General features: G+C 39.1%; 2 protein-coding genes across 2 annotated transcripts in view; both read right to left on the minus strand.

The window, feature by feature from the left end:
- LOC121527232 (LIM zinc-binding domain-containing Nebulette-like) overlaps positions 1–11109 on the minus strand; it is a 46024-nt gene extending 34915 nt beyond the window's left edge. Inside the window, exons 1-2 of the mRNA XM_041814087.1 lie at positions 10838–11109; positions 2259–2353 (exon numbers count right to left, since the gene is read on the minus strand). Coding sequence (XP_041670021.1) covers positions 2259–2353; positions 10838–10906 — 164 coding nt within the window. The 5' untranslated portion in view covers positions 10907–11109. The remainder of the gene's footprint in view (positions 1–2258; positions 2354–10837) is intronic.
- A 919-nt stretch (positions 11110–12028) lies between these two features.
- On the minus strand, positions 12029–20245 carry LOC121527747. Its single transcript, XM_041814810.1, has 2 exons — positions 20110–20245; positions 12029–17808 (listed from the first exon to the last, which is right to left on the minus strand). Exon 2 carries the CDS (start codon positions 17732–17734, stop codon positions 13994–13996), a length of 3741 nt encoding a protein of 1246 aa, XP_041670744.1. The 5' UTR covers positions 17735–17808; positions 20110–20245; the 3' UTR covers positions 12029–13993.
- Between the last annotated feature and the right edge of the window lie 3821 nt (positions 20246–24066).

Here is a 24066-nt window from a genome sequence, read left to right on the forward strand (position 1 = left end):
ACACAGACTCAATAACAAACTTCAACTCTGACATAATTTAATATTCAAAACTACCACTCAGTAACAGGGTCAGAAATCCCAACCACAGCCTTCTCTCTGTGCTGGTGCTGGAGGTCATTCTAACTACATTTGTTGTGCTGTTGGGCGTTGGAAGGCTGCATATCATTCAGTTAATAACAAGCCCATCATGTTCAGAGTAAACAGAATCAGCATCAGAGTGGAGAGAGAGGAGCAGGGCTGGGCTCACAACCAAAACCACAGAAAACAACCGCGAACCGTAACCATCAAACCACGGCTGCTATAAAAACATGAAGGGTCTACTCTCAGATATGAACGGGCACAGATGTTGAAAGTAACACAGCAGACACAGCCAGGGGAGGGTGTTTATGCTCTGAGAGCTTCACAAATAGATGATTAAACACTCTGAATTAACTTGGCAAGAAGAAACAATAAGCAAATTAAAGGCAGGGGTGGAAAGTTTCTAATTACAGATTATATTTAGCCCATTAAAAACAATTTAGATTTGCTTTTAATGAAATCTAACATCAGTCAACCTGGAACACTCCTTTTTTAAACTAACTGAATGGAACTAGGGATGTACAGATGCATCATTTTAATCAGCCCTGTCAACAAACATCAGCCTTCTGCTATACTGCAGCATGGCCAGAAAGCAGCAGCCAGTCTCTCTCCAATCTAGTGAATTAGTGATGCACGATAAGTATTTTTTTGAACCGATACCGATAACCGATAATTTTCTACTCCTGATGGCCGATAACTGATAATAACCGATATATTTTTTCAATTGTTGATTTAACAAAAGAAGTTAAATTGATGTGTTTATCCACATCTGGGGGTAAGAGGAGTTAATATGTAGTGAGCAAAGATATTTATAACTCATTCTTACTAATATCACTCATGTTTTTCAAAAAACAGAACTATTTTGACTTTAGAACTGTTATTATAGTTAACTTTTTTTAGTTCAACATTTGTGTACCAAGTACAACATACACGAACAACTGACATAGGTTTTCCCCATAAAACCAAATGATAACAGGCTGTTATGCTTAACAATTGGAGATATTTGGGTCTGGGGTTTTTTTTTGTTGTTGTTTTGCTGCTTAAGCCAGAATTAAAGCGAGCTGATGTTTTACATAAAGATTAAAAATATGCACTGACATAAGTCGTATCAGAGATAGGTTAAGAATGTAAAGTCCACCGTGGTCTAACTGAATGAAACCACGTCAAACAGAGCAGGCAGGTATACGTCTATGAAGGTAGCGATGGATCAGGAGACTGTCAGACTGATTTTGTTATTATAACATTGCGCCTTTTGGCTTTTTTGCAGTTTTCAATGCCTGCTTACAATCAGCGATCTTCCTGGTATTAGCCGTTGACTCGGTCCTAATGTCCGCAGCTGAGGCTAGTGGCTGCTGCCGCGTTGTTTTAACGTTGTTAGGATGATGACTCTTAAGTGACTTATAAGATCCATCGAGGACTTCTTTCTACTCTTTGGGGAGTTTGCAAATTCTACACACACGGTCGTGTTATCCTCACCGTAAATACTGAATAACACCACCGTGTTGTTAGCATTTTAGCACAGGGTCTGCTTCCTCTTCTTCTCTGGTGCCTAACAACGGGTTGTGTACTGCGGCGCCACTCGGAATGTGTAGTCTCGTGAGAAAGAAAACAAACACCTTTATTATCGGTGGATTTTATCGGTTAATATTTTATTATCGGGATAATAAAAATATGTAAAATATATGCAATATCGGCCAATAATTTATCGGTACTGATAACTATCATGCATCCCTAAAGTGAATGCTGGTAGTTCACCTTACTCCTGATGTAAGGTGTTTTATAAGTGAGAATAATTCTTTTATTCTGACACGCGTTGATCTGTTTCTATGATCAAACATGAGAGAAAATGTTGGGACAGTGGAAGGAGTAGTAAAAAAACATCAGGAACAGCACCAGCCCAAAATTTGTCTATATTTTATTTGACAAGGGAGGAGATTTTAAGTTAAAATATGTGTTGACAAATACAGCAGATGTAATGAATGTCTCAATTCAAAGGGTGCTTAGTTTTTTGTCACTGATTAGAGTGCAGAATTCTTCAAAGTAAGGCCCCATTGAGGTCCAGCGGAAGAACAGAGATTTGAACACTCCACAGTAAACAATGCAAACCTCAGGAGCTTTGTGATGTTATTCAGACTGTATTCAAAGATGTGAAAGGGAAAGCTCTAGAGAGGACGACTCACGCGTTGCAGTAGGGTTTCTTGTCGTAGCCTTTGTAGTTCTTCATGTTCAGGGTCATCTTGCAAACCTCGCAGTGGAAACATCCTTTATGCCAGTTCTGAGGAAAAACACAGACAGAATGATATATTAAAGGGGACATATGCAAAAATCACTTCAGGCTTTTGTAACACAAATATGTTCCCCTAGTCTGTCCACAATCCCCTCAAGTACCAGAAAAATCCGTTCCCTCCCCCCTTCTCTTTCTCCACCTTTCAGAAAATGTGTGCTGAAACGAGCCGTCCTCAGATTTTACATCTAGTGACCTCACCAGGGGCCTAAGCACCCGCCCCCAGGTTTGGTTGGCCCTCCCCCACTTGGAGGAAAGTTGGCTGCAGACCTCTACAATGGGGAAGGTAATGACGTACATTACTTGAGCCGTAACCAACAGCAGAATTTTTCACAACAGAAGAATTTTATGAATAAAAATCTGAAGTCTACTGAGCGGGGATAAATTTAACACACTACACCACAAACTAAAGAGAACCCAAAGAGGCTAGGTTTAGGCCAGGGTTAGTATTTCAGACCATGAATGCAACACTCCACATAGCCTAGCAACAGCCTACCTACAATTCACTGCGTTGTTTTCAAGCGTGGCTACTAGCGATGCTGACAGAAAGACCCCAAGATACCGAGTATAAAACATGTCTTTCATCAAACATGAGCTTTTTGATGTGCTTTTGTCATGTTGCCAAATTCAAAAGGAGACTATGAATAAAAAGCACATATTTGTCATCAAACTAATCTGTATTGGATTAAAATTTGACATTACCAGCTCATTACTGGGTGCAGAACATATCCGGCTGGGCTACATTTCTTGATTTTAAAATTTGGCCCAGTTGAATTTGTAATTGAACAGCCTAAAGGTTAGGGTTAGGAAAAGGGGGCTAAAATTAAAAATAAACCACAAACTAAGGAAAAATCCAACAAGGGTTAGTGTGTCGTCTCCCACCCCACAGTCAAGGTCAGCCTGTTGTAGAAGTCTGCAACAGGTGAGTCCAAAATGCCTCATCATAGAGGTCTGCAGCCAGATGCCGCTCCATTATTACTGAAACCAAACATCCACTACAGATACTATGAGACATGTTTAAGAGGGGATTTTGCAAGAGTATGAAGATGGTGTGCCTTAAGATTCTGGCTTTATCTGAGGTGTGCCTTGGGAAAAAAAGTTTGAAAATGACTATGCTATAGTATCAATCACATTGTAAAGCTTCCATCTTGCATACTGTTGGCCTCTTTACAGGCACAATTGTTATTTTTTTGTTTTATAGAGTTTTGGATTCTTCAGGGTGATAAAACTCTTTCATCTGTTTCGTTGCTTCCTCCCTGCTTGTTCCCTGTCATTCAGGTTCTTGGTGAGATGTTTATTTAATACCTAAAAATAACATCTCAGACATTGTTCAAAGATCAGAGAGCTTCAGAGGGTCTTGTTGATTCCTTGCTGCTGCATTTCACTTCCTGATTTCTTTACTAAACACTGGGTGAAGACTGGAGGGAAAAATGTGGATTTATGCACAATTCATATAAACATTTGACAACTTTGTAAAAAGAAAAACAGGATCTGCAGCAGCACTGATCAAATATGCCTCCTCCTACTCAAACTCTCATTGTAATGACAAAAACTAGGAGTGATGAACATTATGTCACCTATTTAATCATGATGGGAACGATTCCTTTTTAGAGCTATCGATACCCTTATTAATGCTACAGCTATCCTTTTCGCTGTTTTGCAGAAACAACAAGAGAACAGCGGCCTCCAGAATTCTTAAATGGAAGAAGATTGGCACAACAAGGACTCTTCCAAGAGATGGTCTCCTGGCCAAACTTAGCAATGGGGGAGGAAGGGCCTTAGTAAGAGAGGACACCAAGAACCTGATGGTCACTCTGACTGAGCTCAAGAGATCCTGTGTGGAGATGGGACAAAGTTCCAGAAGGAAAACCATCACTGCAGTCCTCCACTGATCTGGGTTTATGGCAGGGAAGTGTAAAACACAAAGCCTGTTTGGAGTTTGCAAAAAAAGCCTCTGAAGGACTCTCAGACTGTGAGAAACAAGATCCTTTGGTCCGATGAAACCAAGATTGAACTGTTTGGCCTCAGTTCTAAATGTTGTATCTGGAGGAAACCAGGCAAAGCTCATCACCTGCCCAATACCACCCAAACCAAGGTTATTATAATTAACTAAATAACTAAAAGTACAATAGAAAAATCCTTTTAGATCACTGAAACTAAATTAAAATGAATCATCTTATAAAAAATGAACTCTATGCTTTCAAATCTACCTAAAATAAAGTAAAATAAGGGACAAATTATCCTTAGTTTTGGCCTTTGTCAGAAGCAGACTGACTGACATGAACACCCAAGACTGGGACGGGTAAAATCGCCTGATTTGAATGAAGAAGACCTCACAGAATGGTTATCTAGGTATCGGATTGTATTCAAACATCAAAATTGAATAAATAAAATGATACATGAAGAGCCGTTTTGGGTCTTGCCCCTGACAGGGATCCCATATTGCAGAAAAACACTAAAACAGATAAAAACGAAACTAAAACGAAGCATTTTTAATAATAATAATAATATCTTGAATTTATATAGCGCCTTTCAAGAAACCCATGGACGTTTTTTGCAAAATAAACACTAAACTAACAAATCAGCAGTAAAAACTAATTAAAACTAAACTGAAATTTAAAACAAAGGGTAAAAACAAAATAAAAATGAAACAAATGAAAAATCCCACACTATTATAACCTTGATCCCAGCAGTGAAGCATGGTGGTGGCAGCATCATGCTGTGGGGGTGCTTTTCAGAAGCAGGGACTGGAAGACTGGTCAGAGTTGAGGGAAAGCTGAATGGTACAGAGGGATCCTCAAGGAAAACCTGCTCCTCAGCGCTCAGGACCTCACACTGGGTTTAAGGTTCACCTTCCAACATGGTAATGACCCTAAGACCACAATCAAGACAACACAGAAGTGGCTTAGGGGGGACTCTGTGAATGCCAGCTAGAGGGGTCCAGCCAGAACTTTGACTTCAACCATATCCAACAACTCTGCAGAGACTGGAAAATGGCTGTTCACCAACGGTCCTCATCCAACCTGACTGAGATGAAAAAGCAAAGAAGAATGGCAGAAAATCCCCCAATCCATGTATGCAAAGCTTGTGGCGTCATACTGAAAAGACTCGAGGCTGTAAATGCTGCCAACTGTACCTAGCAAAATGTAGATTAATGAGAGAAAAAACAAGTTTAGACAGCTGTAGCATCAGGCTGTGACATAAAACTGAAGAAGTGAGGGGGTCTGAAAATTTCTAAATGCAGTGTACATTTCTACTGAAAATACATCTGACTGTCTGTACTTTTGTAGACTTTCATCCTGGTAGCAGCTTTAGGAGAAGGATTCTTCCCTACTGGTACTCAGACATCATGGAAGCAAAGTTCCAGCTCAGATGTTTCTGGTTTTAGAGGTTTAAATATTGTTCCTGTGCTGTATAGGGGTGTAAAGAGACAAAAATTCTCATATAAAAAATAATCTGTTTTTCTGCAGTTTTTGGTGATGTGCGTTGTTTTTGAAAAGAAGGAAAATGAAATACCTGGTGCTGCTGATCCATGTAGCCTTCACTGGTGAGTGGTAGCTGCCACTGCTCTACACTTTTTGCCCTTAGATCACCATACAGTCATGTGACTGAAGGCTATGAATTAACCACAGATAACTGATTTTTGTGATCAATGATTAACAGCATTAATTCCAATCTACCAAACACAATTTTCTGGCTAATTTTGCTGATCAATCAGGACGACCCTTGCAAAAATTTACAGGAAGTTTGAATGAAAAACAAACAGCAGAGGTCACATTAAACTTCTGTCTTACTAGCTTCTAGAACAACTTAAATTCTGTTTCATATCTTTGAGGAAAGATGCCTCCATTCTTGTAAAAGTCCTGATGAAATGAGCTTTTGTAAGAGACAGCAGGGAGCCTTGGAATCCTTGGATGCTGAGTGTGTTTCTCTCTCTCTCTCTCTCGCCCTAACACTCTCCTTCTCACTTTCTCCTCAGCTTTTCTGGCAGCCTCCTCCTCCTCTAAATCACGGCCTCGTTCATTGTTTCAGCTCTTTTATTCCTTAAATCAAGCTTCAAACAATGCACGGCCGTTTAAACAGGACGGCAGATAGGGTAAATTTAGTTCATGTTGGTTAAAACCAGCTGGCATAGAGAGTGGTAAAGGTTAATGTTTTGTTCATGTTAGTCAACACAGTTTTTGCTACAGCTCAGTGAAACAGGAGTCTTTGTTAATAAAGATGAGAGCTGATATAATGTGCACTGTCTTCATGCTGTTGTGTCATCTGATGCTTCATACGACAGACAGAGAGTGCATGAGACTGCTGAGGATCAATTAATAATTCATCATCATTATGCAACAGACTATAAGAGGTGTTAACAAGCAAGCACAACAAAAAACCACCTACTTCATCTTTATAGTGGAATAAAAATGGAAATAACTAAATTATAATATCTACCACTTATATTTAAGGCCTGAGCACCAACCTAAGGATGGCTAGGACCCTGCACCAACCTAGGGCCAGCAAGGACTCGATTGTATCTGCGTTCTTCACTAATTCAAGGCCTTTTTTGGGGGCCTTACCATTCCCAAAACTCACCAAACTTTCCCCAAAATTGTCCCCCTGCAGAAATAGCCAGAGCCAAGTCCACAAAACAGTGACCCCTGAGGGGCACCAAAAGTGAGATAGGGCCCTGGGTAAGAGCTACGTACGAGCACGAGAATTTGTACATATATGTATCATGATTAGACGAAAAAAGTCTCTATCCTCTAAAAAAAGGGGCTATCCTCTAAAATGTTCAGGTACTGCACTACAAACAGTGAAAGGTCAAAATGTGGCCTTTTTCTGGCGTTTTTCACTGTTGGTGATTTTGCACATTTAACAAACTTGTCAGGGGGATTTCATCTGACTGACTCCAGAATTTTTTTACTCAAACTAGACAACCTGGGGGAGCAGGTGGCCTAGTGGTTAAAGGCGCTCCCCATGTACGCAGGCGGGTTCGAATCCGGCCTGAGGCCCTTCACCGCATGTTTCACCCCCACTCTTGACCCTGTTTCTGACTCTATCCACTGTCCTCCTCTATCTAATAAAGGCACAAAAATGCCCAAAAATAAATCTAAAACAAACAAACAACTAGACAACCTGGAAACCCAAGGTTGTGCGAACTGTGAGTTTTTACCAAAGGGCAGGGCCGTAACCAGAGCCCAAACTTGAACTTCTTTCTTGTCTGTTTTGCTGTGAAATTACACCAATACTGCCTTATAACTTTTTAGGGTTTATTTCAGTCATCACCAAACTTCACAAGGATAGTCACACATTGATCCTGAATACATCCATGCGTCAATATCATTACTTTGTCAAAGTGCCCCGTTCTGCTAGTTAAACATTCACTCCACTGATTTTTTAATGTGTTTTTTATGTGTTGCCACAAAAAAAATCAGCCCCTGCACAAAGTTTTGGTGTGCATATAGGTCATCATCAGATCTACAAAAAAGCCTCTAAGACACATGCCCAAATCCCAACAGGAAGTCCACCAGCTTCTTCGCAATTTTATCGCGTTAATGATGATGCCAAATGACTGTAACCTCTTGTAACTTTTTTATCCTTTCTCTCATATTATTATTAAAAGTTTATCAGCATATGTCAGAGGTGTTCAGATATTAATCTGGTACAATATTTCATATATGTATGATGGCACCACCTGCTTTTTAATGTTTGTTTGATAGTAAGTTAATAGAAGATATTCCTTTATTAGTCCCACATTGGGAAATTCCAAATTTACTGCAGCAAGAGTGGTGTAAGCAAAGCACGCAATAGAGACATGGAAAAATGAATAGAGCAAGAAGGGCATGCAACTGAGGCAATGAATACAAAATAGGAAATATAAAAAAATAACTTACAAATTAAAAAATATGTAAATAGTAGTTATAGCTGTTTAGTCACATCCCAACCCCAATTGTGCCTCCAAAAATTAGTCAAAGGTTGTAGGGATGCACAATATTGAATTTTTGACGATATCCGATATGCCGATATTTATAGATTCATTTTAGCTGGCACCAATATCGATACTAATATTTAAATATGTTTGACATAACCAAAAATTTAGTCCTTAGAACATAATTTAAGTTTGGAGGATGAAAAAAGACACAAACTGTTTTTCTTAAAAGACACTTTTAAGTTTAAAGAATGAGGATAAATACAGAAAAAGATCTCGACTTACATTGGTCTGCTGGTCAAGCCTAAAACTGCAGTGATTTATTAGTATGTATGGCCAAATTTTATACTGAATATATGCTGATATCCATGGCCAAAATATCAGATGCAAATATCAGCAAAAATACTGATATCGATACCAATATCAGGCCGATAATATCGTGCATCCCTGAAAGGTTGTGTTCAACCTCCACTCCAGCAATATTTTCAACTTCCATACCACTCTTGAATAAGATCAGACATTTGTTTTGATACTATGGCAGAATAAAAGGTCAACTGTGGATCAGTCGTTCATCCCACAATCGGAAGGTCAGGGGTTTGATCCCTTAACCCCAATTTGTGCCCACTGCTGTCTAGTGATGGCCAGTCTTATACCATCAGTGTGTGAAAGTGGAGGTAATGTGTATGAATGGGTTGGTTTAAACGTCAGTGTAAAAGTCCTCTGAGTAGTCAGACAGCTGAAAAAAATGCTATACAAGCTCAACAAAAATGGCTCGTTAACCCCCACGTTTCATTGTTTTCAGTTATCGAAGTTACCAGCAAACTCCAGCACACTTTCTAAATTGCTCAAATATGTTGGCAACGTTTCGGTGCTAACGGCTGTATAAAATATTTCCCAACAAAACTACTTTCTCTTTGGATTCTTATCACAAACTTAACATGGTGTAAAGAATTTCTTCTTTACTGTAATTTCCCTATCTTTAATTGACATTTAGTTTCCAAATAAAATGTTGGCAGCATATTCAGGTGCATCTCAATAAATTAGAATATCGTGAAAAGGTTATTTTTTCCTTTGATGGAAGAGAAACTTTTGCAAATTCATCCCATACAAAGACAAATACTTAAATTCTTTAGTGTTAAAAATGTTGATGACTACAGCTGACAGCTCATGAAAATCCAGAGTTTCATAATATTAGAATATCAAAGAATATCAGACCAAAAAGAATTTATGATACAGAAATGCTGACCTTCGAGAAAATTCTGCTCTTTGATGCACTCAGTTATTGGTTGAAGCTCCTTTTGCAAAAATTACAGAATCTGTGCTTGTGTCATGGAGCCAGTCAGTCTGTGGTCCTGCTGGGGTGTTATGAATGAAGCCCAGGTTGCTTTCATAGCAGCCTTCAGCTCGTCTGGACTGTTGAGTCTGGTGTCTCTTATCTACCCCAAGAGATTCTCTACAGGGTTCAGGTCTGACCAGTTGGCTGGCCAATCAAACACAGTAATATCATGGTCAGTGAACCAGTTTCAGTATCTCCATAAAGCTTCTCAGCAGATGGAAGCATGAAGGGCTCTAAAACCTCCCAGTAGATGGCTGACAGTGTTGACTCTAGACTTGCAGCAGATGACATGGCACCCAAAACCATCACTCATGGAGAAAACTTCAGACTGGATTTCAGGGACCAGGGATTCTGGGCCTCTTTAATCTTCCTCCGGACTCTGGTACTTCAATTTTCAAGTGAAATTTAAAACTTGGACCACAGACCAACGGTCCATTTGGTCTCTTCAGCCCAGGTGAGATGCTGATGACATTGTCTGTGGTGCAGGATTGGCTCCACACTAAGAACACAAGGCTTGTAGTCCATTTCCTGGAGTTGTCTGTGTGGTGGCTCCTGATCCACTGACTCCAGCCTCAGTCCTCCTTGTAAAGCCCCCCTAAGTACTTGAATCTACTTTGTTTGACAATCCTCTGAAGACTGAGCTCATCCCTCACATTTTTCTTGCCACACTTTTCCCTTCAGTCAACTTTCCATGAATCTGCTTTGATACAGCCTCTGGGACCAGCCTGTCCTCTCAGCAGGGACCTTCTGTGGCTTACCTTCATTGTGGAGGATGTCAATAATTGTCTTCTGGACAAGAGTCAAGTCAGTAGTCTATCCTATGATTGTGGTTGTGTGTATGAACCAGAATGAGAAAACGAAGGCTCAGGAATATTCAGGCAAGCAATAGTCGAATTATTTGATGAATCTAGAATATATGGAGGTTTAACTTTTAGAAATAAGTTACAGGGAAAAAGAATTATTTTAGAGGCACCTGTATATGCATTTAGGAAACTGATAATCTATCGTCCGGTTGCAGTGATGTAGCTTTTTAAAGTCTGTGCACTTTTCAAAACCACTCTCCGTGGAAACGGAGGGTGTTTCCTTTAACACCGAATTATCGGTTAAATTTTAACAGCCTGACCTCTGAAAGAATTTGTTTAAATCTTCATCAGAAGAGGTCTGTGAAAATAAAACCACCAGATTGTGTGTGGATTATCTGACAATCTCACACAGAGCTCACCTTGTCCAAGCAGCTGACTTTCTCCGTCGGGTAGACGATCTTCCCACAGCGGGCACACGGAGGGTTCATGCTCCAAACCTCCTCTGAGCTCCTCTAACGGCTGAAATCCACTCGGTACACGAAGATGTTAGTATATCCCAGACCCAGAGACCCCAGTGTTCCCAACGGAACCTTTCGCTCAAAGATACAGAGAGAAAAAAGTGATAAACTGAAAATGTAAGAGAGAAACTCCTGCGCTGATTCTCCACTCTGAGGCTCACCGTCCGGTCTGAAGTGTGGATGCTGCGCTTAGATCTAGCACTACGTTAGCAACAAGCTAACGGCAGTAAGCAACGACGAAACCGGAAGTCGAAGAGAAGAAAACAGGAAGTTTTAGTATGGTCCGAAAAAAAAAAAAATTTATTTCATCTATGGCAAATGAGCATTTTAAAATAAAGCTTTATATTTTTTTCTATTGTTTTAGTTCTGGTAATATTTTAAAAACTAACAAAAATATAGATTTGCATAGAAATGTTCTATGAAAACATCCATATATATATATATATATATATATATATATATATATATATATATATATATTTTTTTTTTTTTTTTTTTTTTTTTTTTTTTCTACAATACACAAAATCTTTTTGCCTAAAATGCTACAAAGATACTGTTTGTTAGCTTTTTAAATATTATTTGTAAACGACAGTCAAAGGATAGATGGATACATTCATAGAATTAGGACAGTGTACATCAACTGAAAATATGGGTCAATGGTAGATTCGGCACAACAGCTCATTTTAATTTGTTGTCCTAAGCTAATTTAAAAAGGTAATTTAAAAAGCATAAAGCAAAGTTACAATTACATGACATTTTATTGGATAGTTCAAAAGACAGAATACACACAGACAGTGGAATGGACTCATTTGTTGCATTGCATAAGGCAAACATAAACATAAGGATGAGATTGACTCTCTGGCCTAAATTATAATATTTATATAATATTTATTAATTATTTTATGGTTATTAAATTTGACTAGATTAAAAAGTTTTCTCGATTTTTTACATAAATCTAGTGAAAAAAAATCACAATAGTTACTATTTTGATGAAAGTTGCATTTGATAACAATCATTCCCCTGCTATACCAACAAAACAAAATAACAAAACAAGTTTGAAGTTTGAAGTTTTTATTATATTATTGTGTTATATGTACAATCATATGTCCAGCCCACATGGTCTTCCATGACACCAAGAATACAAACAAAACCAGGATCAGAGTGCATAGTAGTTCTCTCATCATTATAGAACAGAAAAGGAAAATAGAGATAAACTTAAAAATAGCAAATTAGTTAAATAAACTCTGTTGTCTTTTTTCCAGGCTTTTGAGATAGAAAAACAAATAGCAAGTCTAAACACATCAAACTTAAACAGCCATTTCAATTTTTGCTCATCAAGAAACTGCAGGATTTCAGGATTTTGTCAAGTCATTTCATGAAGCAATACTTCTCTTAGATCATGTAAAACATTTCAGTGGTATTGAGGTAAAGATATCAGAACCTGCATGCAGAAAATAAATCATACATGTTTCCCTGCAGTCAAGTTTGAAGAACATTTTATCATTGAGATAATAGCAAGCTACTTTTGTAACAAACTTTAACATCAACCTCCCCCTGCTGGCTTACAAAGATATGAACTCAGGTAAAAAGAAGGTCCTTCCATGGAGATTCACAGACATGATCTTATTATGTAAGGCAGTGACTCCCAGCCTTTACTCCTTGGAGCTCCTCTTGTTACTAAGCTGAGCCACCCTGGTCCCACACAAATTAATACACGATGTATTATCTGTCAAAATGAAAAACATAAAATGTAACATTTTAAACTGAAAAAACCCCATATAAATATTTTTTATTACGATTTGTCAATGCACACAGATCATTAACTGCACTGCTCCATACCCTAGTGCTCACAAGTCATTTCATGCCGCATGTGGGAAGCCAGTAACCAAATGGACAATGTCACTCATGGTGCAGATGTGTCTAACATAAAAAACAACAATAATTCACCATAAACATGAGCAAAGGAATCCCAGCAGTGATAACTGTACAACAGGTGACATCTAAACACATGGGAAAACTCCACCTGCTGTGCTTGGTTAAACTGACACTCTACAGAGTTGAATTAACACTGAATCTATTAACAATGACAACTAACTCCAACACTTGGGCTTAAAATCCACTCTGAAATCTTTAATACATTTGTTTCCACCCTCTAGGTTTTTCTGTTTATCAACAATTAAATGGCTCCCTCTGCTGGCTCACATAGGTAGTTGTAACAGGGGGGTCTGGAGCACCTGGGAGGTTGTTATTCATTTGTCAAATAAGAAACTGAAACCAATAAAAAGTCCTTTGTTTTTTGGTCATTTCTGTGGTACTGCAGAAACATGTAAGATCCAAAAACCCATTATGGCAGAGTCAGTGGAGGGGACCCTCACCATGTATTAGTAAAATTATTATTATCATAATCTAATACAGGTGAAACAGTTTTATGTAGTCAGGTGATTAAAGAGTGATTTAAATTTTATCTTTAAATACTGTGTTCTATTTTTACCAAGTTTGCTTTGCTAAATGTTACTAGGCTAAATATAATATACTGCCCCTTTAAGTAGATGGTAAGGAGATATCTCAAGACATATTGTCAATCCATTCCAAGTATGAAGTTATTATCGTTGCTTTCATTATGAGTACTTTAAATATTTTGAGAGCATGAGTTATTGATGTTGTGCTCACATTTTTTTTTACCTTTCCCTTAAAAGCTTCTTTTGTGCTTTTCTATAAACTCATACCTTCAATGACACAATCAGATTTCCTGTGTTGTGCTCAAACCATTCCCCTCTTGTTCAGGATACTTCTGCTCAACAAAACTGATTTTTTTCTCTCTGTGTGTACTCAGAACTCCCTATGCATACCCAAAACATATTTCTTATCTTTGATTTTAAAAAATGTATATGAGGCAGGTATAGAATGGAACAAAATATTTGCATTTCCTGCATTATGTCATTGGTTTTGCCTCATGAGTGCACTACGACATAGTGCATGTGTTTAAACTGCTGAAGACAACATTACAAAATTCAACAATATTGACACCAGTACTGATACTGGTTTACCACATCAGCTTCACATCAGTCCCAGGTGTTCACAGAGGAAGGGGTCAATGTCACACAGAGCCTCGATCATCTCTGAACTCGCAGCTCCACCTTTATTCTTCACCGTGTCGATAACAAAACGAGCTTTGTCTCTTTTGTCTGGTATCGCTTCTGCTGATTCCCGCTCAGAGTCAGTCATCACCGTTTTCTCAAACAGTTTGTCCAGCACACTTTTGAGGACGGGTCCTGATACCCCCTCGATGAAGCCGCTCCGTATTTCAAACAGTTTCTGGCATGAGGGCAGATTTGGAGCGCTCTGTCCACAGGACCTTTGGACTCCAGAGGACTGAAGACAGACTCGTCTCTCCCAGACACTGAGTGAGCTGTCGTTGTGCTTCAGAAACAGCTTTATGTGATCCATGGTCTGCTCTAATCTCACCTGGAATGATGGGAAGTAGTTGTCGAAGTCATCAATGTCAAACTCTGCTGTTGTTGGTTCCACTAGAACCGAGTTGTCGTCAGGACACGTGGACAGACTGTACTCCTGCTGTGGGTGAAGTCTACAGTATGGAGACGTCTCCGTGTAGCGCTCATCTCCAACTAACTTCTTCCTGGTGCGCAGCACGTCTCGGAGCACCACATTCCTCGGCAGCATTAACACATTGAGGAGAGAGCTCGGTTTAGGATCAACCGGGGGCTGGTAGAACAGCAGAACCAGAGCTCGGACCGGGACAGCTGGAGAGTCCTCATCCCTAACAATGCCAAAATCAGAAAAGCCTGAGACGTTTATGATGACATGACTCTCCGTTATCTTATGAGGGACGATAAACTCCATGCCCTCATCATTCACATGAGCCACTGACAAGAAGAGACCCCCACCTGTGGAGGGGATCTCACAGTGTGGGAGGTGGAGCTGACACATGCTCTGCTGCTCACATTTGATGTCAAACAGCGGTCCTGCAGGCTGCTTATGGTGCTGGGAGAGTAACTTCCTGTTCCAGGTGACTGACCTGTAGACCACGTCTCCTTCTCGCTTCATGTGGAACACCAGACTAGTCACACTGCACTGGTACAGACCTGGAATGGAGCACTGGAACCTGTAAGTTTCATCGTCTCCATCAGCGCTGATGTCTGGTGTAAACTGCTCACAGCTGGTTTTCAACAGCAGATCAGGTAAGCTACATGCTCGTCTTAAGGTTTTCTTATCTGCAGAGGTCATGTGACACAGTGAGGGAGAGCTGTGAGAACGAGGGAAAGATCTAGGAGCTCCTTGACTCCAATCAGGACTGGAGGAGTAACGGGTTTGGATCTGAGAAGAGGGTGGCAGGGTGTTTGTGATGGGGCAGATCACAGCTGTATCAACTACATCCAGATCAGACGTCAGGTCCCATAACTCCTTGCTTTCTTCAGTGACACTGGGATGTTGGCAGTCTGGGTCAAGAGTGGTTGGTGATCTGGATGGAGAGCATGTTAGGATGTAGTCAGAAGGTTTGGAGTTGCTGCTGCTGCCTGTGCCTCTGTCTACTATGTCCTCCCTGTTTAAACCAACAAATCTACATCCTTGTTGTATACTCCTGAGGGGTTGAGAAGATTGATCCTCAAAACCAGAAAGAGTTGAAGGCATAGGTGTTGGAAGGGGAGGAACTAGGCCAAAAAGGTCACTGATGTCTGAGAGTAACCCTCCTCCTAGCTCTTTCAGAATAGTTTGATCTACTGACCCTGCACAGCAAGGGACAGAGAGATTTATGTTCATGCTCTCTGTGTCTGTGGTATGTGTCTCCAAACAGGAGGAGCTCCAAGGCTGTTGGTGGTGGGCGTCTCCGTAGACAGACAACAGGTCAAGTCTGCCTTTACCCAACTCGTCTTGCTCTGTGGCTGAGTCTGTGCATGAGTCTGTGCCTGAGTCACTGCTTTCAACATGCTTAGCAGAAAAAGAGAAGGTGGGGGTCTCTGATGGACAGCTTCGAGAGCGTTTCCTTTTGCTGGGATATTCAGGTAACAGTCCACCTTCATGTTGATATGGAGATATAAATAATGATTTCATGCCCTTGTCTCTGGAATGGAATATGTGAGATGAAACTATATGGGGAGGATGTGCTTTTCCATCGGGCAGTCCCCTCTGAAAATGACTGGAAAGAGAAGACAATGGCAGACCTGAGTAAGTCCTCTTTCTAACTTGATAAGGTTGAGGTAGGAGAGGGTCTACAGAACTAAAACCTGGTGTAATTACTGGAAATAGTCCACTTATGGGTTGACATCCTGGTGTTTCTCTGTTGTCAGACAACTGGTCAGGTAGTTTTTTCACAAAACTGAGCCCCAAAATCTCCTCAAATCTGCCTTTACCCAACTCTTCTTGCTCTGTGGCTGAGTCTGTGCATGAGTCTGTGCCTGAGTCACTGCTTTCAACATGCTTAGCAGAAAAAGAGAAGGTGGGGGTCTCTGATGGACAGCTTCGAGAGCGTTTCCTTTTGCTGGGATATTCAGGTAACAGTCCACCTTCATGTTGATATGGAGATGTAAATAATGATTTCATGCCCTTGTCTCTGGAATGGAATATGTGAGATGAAACTGTATGGGGAGGACTCAAACTTGGACTCAGACCTCTGACAATGTCTTGGTCAGACTGATCTTGGGTAACAGGCTGACTTGGTCTTAGCTGATGGGGAGTTTCGTGAAGGGATGCCTCAATATAATTAGAGACATCTTCATCATTATAAAGGCTGGACTGGACGTCTTCACAAATAGGATGGGTGGAGGAAGAGGGAAAATTAGATGAAAGATGGGCATTTTGGTCAGGTAGCCAGTCCTCAAACCTGTTCTTGAAAATCTTCTTGTATCTGCCTTTGACCAACTTTTCTTGCTCTGTGTCTGAGTCTGTGTCTGAGTCACTGCTTGCAACATTCTCAGCAGAGAAAGAGACGAGGGGGGTCTGTGATGGAGGGCGTTCAGAGCGTTTCCTTTTGCTGGGATATTTAGGTAACACTCTACTTTGGGGTATATATGTTGGTGCTCCTCTGTGGTCAGACAACTGTTGTGCTTTCACCCCCACCTGACCTCTGCTTGTAGAGCCTATGGTAGGAATAAGATACTTGAGAGGTGATCCTGATGATCCAGTGGAATTTTGACTCAGAAGTCTGACAAAGTCTTGGTCAGACTGATCTTGGGTAACAGGCTGACTTGGTCCTAGCTGATGTGGAGTTTCAGGAAGGGATGCCCCGGTATAATTGGAGACATTCTCATCATATAGGCCGGACTGGACTTCTTCATAAATAGGATGGCTGGAGGAAGAGGGAATATTAAATGAACGATGGGCCTCCTGCTCAGGCAGCTTTTCCTCCAAACTGTACCTGAAAATCTGCGGACCCCTGCGTCTCCTTTTGCTGGAATATACAGGTGACAGTCCACCTTGGGGTTGATATGCTGGTGTTTTACTATGTTCAGGCAACGTATGTCTTTTAACTGATAATGGTTGAGTCAGGAAACCTGCTGGGTTCAAACTGTAGGGATCAGAGAGTCTTGAGCTACCACACATTGGCTCGAATCGGGGAGATGTTCGGGATGTTAGGTTCCATAATCCCTGCTTCAGTTTCTGTTCTGCTGTTAATTCATTTTGATTGGCTGAACTTTGACCTTCCTGATTCTGACATGATGGCTTATTTCCATCTTTATTTAATCTCTCCACCTGTGAGGATTCAGCTGTTTGCTTACTGCTTCCAGCCACAAACATAGCAGAGAAGTCAAGCAGATCTGATAGTTCTTTTTCTCGTTCCATCTTTTCTTCTTCAACTTGATTTCAAATCGGCGATTTACTTCATCTTCTTCATGCATCCTCTTCTTGCCACAGACCTTTGAATTAAAAAAGACAAATTATTTTAAAATGAGGATGTGTCTTAGCTTTCAAAATAAAATCCTACACAGATGCTTATCACATAAAACAGTAATAATAAAAAAGGAAGTTTTTAAATGCAAACATTTACATGAAACACACATGATGCAGTTACTATGCTTAAATTAACACCTGGTGGTGCTGTTTTTCTACTTATTACTCTCTCAACAATAGGTGCCATCATTTTTAAAAGTTACATCAGCTGCTTCTATGAACTCATGAATGCATGTGGGGAAAAAGAAATGAAAATAAGCCAAATAGGCCAACATATTAATCCAACTGTGAGCTCAGTATAATAGCAGTCTATTCGCAGGTAACATTTTACTCTAACGATAAGAGTACTGCTTAATATTTATATTATTTAAGGCCTACCTGTAGGGAAGAGGTCTGAATTCAGGTCTTTTACTAAGAAAGGATTACTTCAGTGGTATGGTGGAGGACTTAAACATTTTCTTCATTCTTTAGATCACAGAAGAGCTACAGGTTTAATCTAAAACTGTTTTTTCTTCATTAATAAGGGAGACACAGTCTTATTGTTTATTAGCCTACATTATAATAATGTATGGCAGGGGTGTGAAACTCAGACACAGCAGGGGTCAGATTCTGAATTTAGGTCTAACATGTGAGGCTAACAGGATCAACATTTAACCAGAAACTGTCAACATCATTTTCATCTGTAATTAATTAATGGAAAAATCTGAAAAAACCATAAAAATCTTAGATATAAGTCACACTTATAGCCCTGTTTGGGCTAATCAAAAGTAGTAAAATGTTGATTTGTATCAGTTTGGTGCAAATGTCAGAAAAAACACCAGCGTTGATGTGTTTTTATCATAGTTCAGTCAGATACTTCAGTGTACAGCTGAAAAAGCGTGATAGTGTTCCTCCTACCTCTTTAAATTAGGAGCTGAAAAGGTCCAAACACAAGATAAAATTCAAAATGATACATTAAATGGTCAAACTTAAAATTGGTCATGACTTAAAATTTAAAATAAATCTAAAAGGTCTAAATATGAGATACAAATTCAAAATCAAAAGTTTAAGCTATAATTGTGAGATGCAAAATTAAAGATATGAAATGAAAACACAAATGAATTTCTTTTCCACATTCCTGACCTTTTATCTAATTACTTTTACTCCTTACTTTTTCAATTTTGTTCTACTTAACAAGGATATTTGAAATCATTTAGATTAAGTTTACATACCAGTGGACCAGGTATAACTGTACCAAGGGTCAGATTTTGTCCCCGGGCTTTGAATTTGGCACCACTGCTTTAAGGGACTCTCGCAACTTGAACTTGACCCTCATGCTCACCGTACGCTCCTTTCCTGTCTCCTCCCTCTCCAGCTCTGCCTCCTCCTCCTCCTCATCAGTATCATCGCAGTGTCAGACTGTCTGCTGCACGGACTGTAGAAGTCTTTACAACTTTAGCTGCATCTTGATTGAAAGTTTGTTCTAATTTGACGGGCATTAATCGTTTTCGCGCTTAAATCTAGTTTCCTCCGAACATTTTCACTCCCTAACCTGGAGAAGAGTGGGGAGGGGAAAGAGGGGAGGGTTAAACTTTTAGGAGACGTTATTGGTCCAGAGAACTGTCGTTATAAAGAAAACAATGAATAACCGCTGCCCTAGCTCTGTGGAAACGGTGCTTTACGGAAAAGACTACAAAGAAAAGTCAGATCGGTCTTAAAGTACCAAATCACCGCAAAAATGTCTGACATGGCAGATTGCCAGTCCAGTACGGTTTCCGTGAAACTTAATCACATTACGCTGAGCTATTCTAAGGGTGACCAAACGTCCTGTTTTCCCAGGACGTGTTTTCACGTCCTGTCTTGGCCATCCTGGTTGTTTTTATAAAGTGATGAAAATGTCCTGGTTTTCATTGTTTTTCATTGGGCAACTAAATTGATGAGTCATTGAAAGGGAATTCTATTTGTGCAATACAACTTCAAAAACTTCTATCCATACAGAGGAGGCATAGCTACTTTAAATGTATTGAAATTGTAAAGCATCTTTGAGTAAACTTCGAGTATCATTTGAGTCTCTCATTGCTGGACAAGAAAATGGTCACCCTAGCTATTCTTGATTTAGCCCTTATATAGACTGTCATCTTTGATGACGTGAAAAGTAGCCTCGTTTTTCATCTCTTCTAAGACCAAAGCGTTTTACAGTTCTATTGTGTGTGTGTGTATATATATATATATATACATATATGTGCGTGTGTGTGTGTGTGTGTGTGTGGTCATCGATGTGTATTTACCTGGTTGGCCGGTCTCAGCTTCCTCTTTAAATCCCTGTCTTCATTTCTGTCCTGTTTTCCGACCAAATCGGACATTTTTTTATATAAGTAAGAACATTTCCGCAGTCCGTGTAGCCTACCGCCAACACATCCGGAGTCACACAGCAAAGTCAGTATTTCCTCTTCTCAGATACTGACGTCACACTAATTATTGACTGTGATTTAAAGGGGTGGATCCATGCAGATCCATGAGATGATTAGGATGCCAGGTTATTGAGGGGTCAGGGTATCAAAGTATAATTTCCATTTCCTGGTTGAAACCATGACTGGTACCCTGGCCATTGATTAATTGGTCTGTTTTCTCACCTGTTGAATAAAAAGATTAACTTTATTCGATCTCATTGTTTAGATTTTATTTTACCTCATAGTCATGACTTATCTCATATCACGACTTTTGATAATTTTTTCCTCATTTTGACTTTAATTCTCATAAATTAGACCTTTTATCTCATAATAACGACTTTTTAAATGATTGTTTTTCAGGTGCTGACTTTTAATTCATCATTAAGATATTTTATCTCATATCATGACTCTTGAATGTAATATTTGTTATTATTTTGACTTTTAATCTCATATTATTTAGATTTTCTTATATCCCTAATGACACTTTTCATTGATAGTTTTGAATTTAAGACCATTTTATTCCTTTGAATATCATTGATAAGATTTTTTTTCCTCATATTATCGCTTTTTATCTCATAATTTAGACTTTTTAATCTCAAAATGAGGACTTTTTTTTAATCTCATATCATGACTTTAATCTGTAGTTTTGACTTTTGTCTCCTGTTATGAATTTTTATGTCATCTAGACCTTTAAAAATCTCACATTATGAATTTTTAAACAATAATCTCGCCTTTTTTTCTCAATATGACTTTTCTATCCCATAATTCAACTGTTTTTCTCATATTATAACATTTGATTTGATAATTTAAACTATTTTTATTATGTTTTTGTATCAGTACTTGTGAGGGTTTTTTTTTAATCTATTTTAATGTTCAATATCATAAATTTGACTTTTATCTCATATTGCTTTTTATCTCATATTATGACTTTTTATTTGATAATTTGATTTTTGACCTCGTTTTCTGATTTTTAAAAACATAATTAAGATTGTATTATTTCACGTTATGGCTTTCAATATCATAATTTTGACTTTTTAATATCATTTAATACTTTTAAATCTTTTATTCTGTCTTTATAATCAATAATGTTTCATTTAGACTGTTATTATTAACAATAATACATTTTATTTATGAAGCACTTTTCATAAAACTCAAACACTGTACAATGCAGACAAACAATACAGACACAAATGAACATAAAAAGTAGATCAAGCAGACAGACAAACACAAAAGACAGAACATCACAATCACAGATTAAAAGCCTATCTAAAAAGGTGAGTTTTCATCAGCAGTGATTTGAATGGAGGTAAGTCTGTGCTGTTTTGAATATGTGTTGGGAGTGAGTTCCAGAGGGAGGGGGCAGCTATAGAGAAGGCTCAGGGGGCTGAAGCTGCTGCAGGTGGTGTGGATTTTCGATTGAAAGAATGAAAGAAAGGAATTACATTTTTCAGTGATGAAAGATGAGGAGACATTGTCAGGGGGTTTGAGAAGATTGTTGATTGTGGAGAAAAGTGCTTTTGGGTTGGAGGAGTAGGAGTGGATTGTTTGAGAGTAATGGGCAGGCCGGGCTGCATTGAGAGCTTGCTTATAGTCTTGAATGTAGTCAGTGTAGGCTTGTAGATGGACTGCTGTTGAACCAGTTTTCTTATGGAGTCTTTCAAGTTGGCGTTTGCCAACGTGAAGTTAAGCTGTGATTATCATATTTTATTTTAAACCTGATTAATAACCAGAACAAATTCAGAACAAATGAAAAAACAACCTCCTATTGCCATTGAACGACACCAAAAATGATTGAGATTGAAACGTTTTGATCAGGAATGACTTTATGTTTCATCCATTTTCCAGAAATCCACCTGCCAGCTGTTACTAGCAAATATAATTCATCAGTTTATTCCTGATAAAACTGTCATTTTCTATTCCAACTTTCAGCTTCAGTCGTTTTAGGAGTATAATTTTCCTGCTTGGGTTTTTCACATATCACTACACAGAGTGTAAGTGTCAAACCCAGTGATGGAAAACATGACAGACACAGAAATATCCTGCCAAAATATCTCAATCGCCCCCTTGTGGCTGGCTGTGATATAAGGACTGATCTCTCTCTCATTGTTACATACATTTGGACAAAATACTGATTATTGAAAAGTTACAAGGACTGCTTTAATCCTGTCTGACTTCAATCTGCAGCTCCTGACTCACACATATATGCTGTAGTGTTAGGGTTCGTGGTTTCTTGTCACTCGCAGGCTACGAGAGCTCAGAGCACAACGCATCTCTACTGCTCTAACCAACCCTCCTTAAATGTGTGTAAATGTGCCTGCTGTATTTTAAGAAAAGAACAGAGAGAGAAGCCGTGTCCACTCAGACTCACCTATGGGGGCCTTTTGTGGTCAGAAGAAAAACCCCTCCTGAAAATATGTCCTCAGTAATCCCACAAGAAAAAGAAACTGTGTAAGGTTACTCCAGCAAATTGAGTGACAATGTCCCACCAGAGTCTAACATATGGTTTTAGAAAACCTTTTAATTTTATTTGCAGCTCAGTAAAAAAAATGCATTAAATCACTCAAAAAGCCAGATTGACAACCAAATTGTCAGATTTAACAGATTACATGTGAAAGTAAATTCATCACCAACAAAAATGGATTACATGAACATTTTTGAAAAATTCCATGGATGAAAAATGATGTAAAAATCAATTTAGAAGCAAAAACAAACATATTGGTTCAGCATGAATAGGTACCAAAAATTCAAAATGGTCAAAAACTTATGAGTTGAAACCACAAAAGATAACTTTTGGTTAAATTTGGTTCTCTATCCTGGACCATAGAAACTGTTTAATCTGATCAGCTGACGCTGCCTTCAGTGAGCGAAGATACCATCATGGGTCTCCCTGACTTCGAATAGCCGTTGGGTAGTACTTGTTAGCGTCCAGTTTAACCCTCTTTTGCAGATAGGTTTCCCTTCAGCTGAACGAGTAGTAGCGACCCCTGAATGGTTTGTTCACCGAGAGGAGTTATCATCGATCGGCCACAGAAGGTCTCAGGACCGAGGAACATGTGTATGCCAATCTAGCCAACAAGTTGGAGTCTGCAAGAGACCCGATGAGCAAATTGGGGCCACCTTTTTATACCTGGTTATGCTGACGTATCTGAAAAGTCCCACCCCTTCGAGTTAAACTTTATACACAGTTTTGAAGTTTGCGAAAACACGAGTTCACTTAAGTTCACCAAGTTCTCGGAAGAGTTCACCTAAGTTCACTAGATCAGCAGCAATAGAGGGTTCAAAAGTTCACCCAAAAAGTCCCTTTTGGTAATGTTCTTTACTGTCTTTCTAAGATGGCGATGCAACACCTGCAGAAGACGCCCCTTTTGACCTTCACATTTCTTCCGCAAGCAAGGTTTCGGTTCTGCAGGTGCAGCAGCAGCCATGATCTATCTATACATGTGCACACACAAAACTAGAGAAGCTTAATTACTGCATAAGAAATAAAATAAAACATTTGTCTTGCTGAACCTGACTTCGGTTAAATATTCCAGAGTTTAAAAGAACAACTGATAATCAAACTGGGATTAAGAATAACTGTTTTTTCAATGAAAATAATTTAATAACACTTGAAAGTTGAGTCTCTTAACAAAACAAAAATATGTTAATTAGACTATATAAAAAATTCTTGAGTTTATTTGAAAGTTCAGCCCCCAGAGTGACTGTAGAGGGAAAAGTTGTCCAAATGTCCCTTGCCCTGGTCCAAATGTGGTTGATGATCACTGCTGTAGTGCATAAAGCCTTTTTCAAAGAGTA

The sequence above is a fragment of the Cheilinus undulatus genome, linkage group 19 (assembly GCF_018320785.1).
Source record: "Cheilinus undulatus linkage group 19, ASM1832078v1, whole genome shotgun sequence".
In the NCBI taxonomy this organism is placed as follows: Eukaryota; Metazoa; Chordata; class Actinopteri; order Labriformes; family Labridae; genus Cheilinus; species Cheilinus undulatus.

What these genes read in the sequence shown, in the direction of transcription:
- LOC121527747 (XM_041814810.1), bottom strand. Translation starts at nt 17,734, where the DNA reads ATGGAACGAGAAAAAGAACTATCAGATCTGCTTGACTTCTCTGCTATG.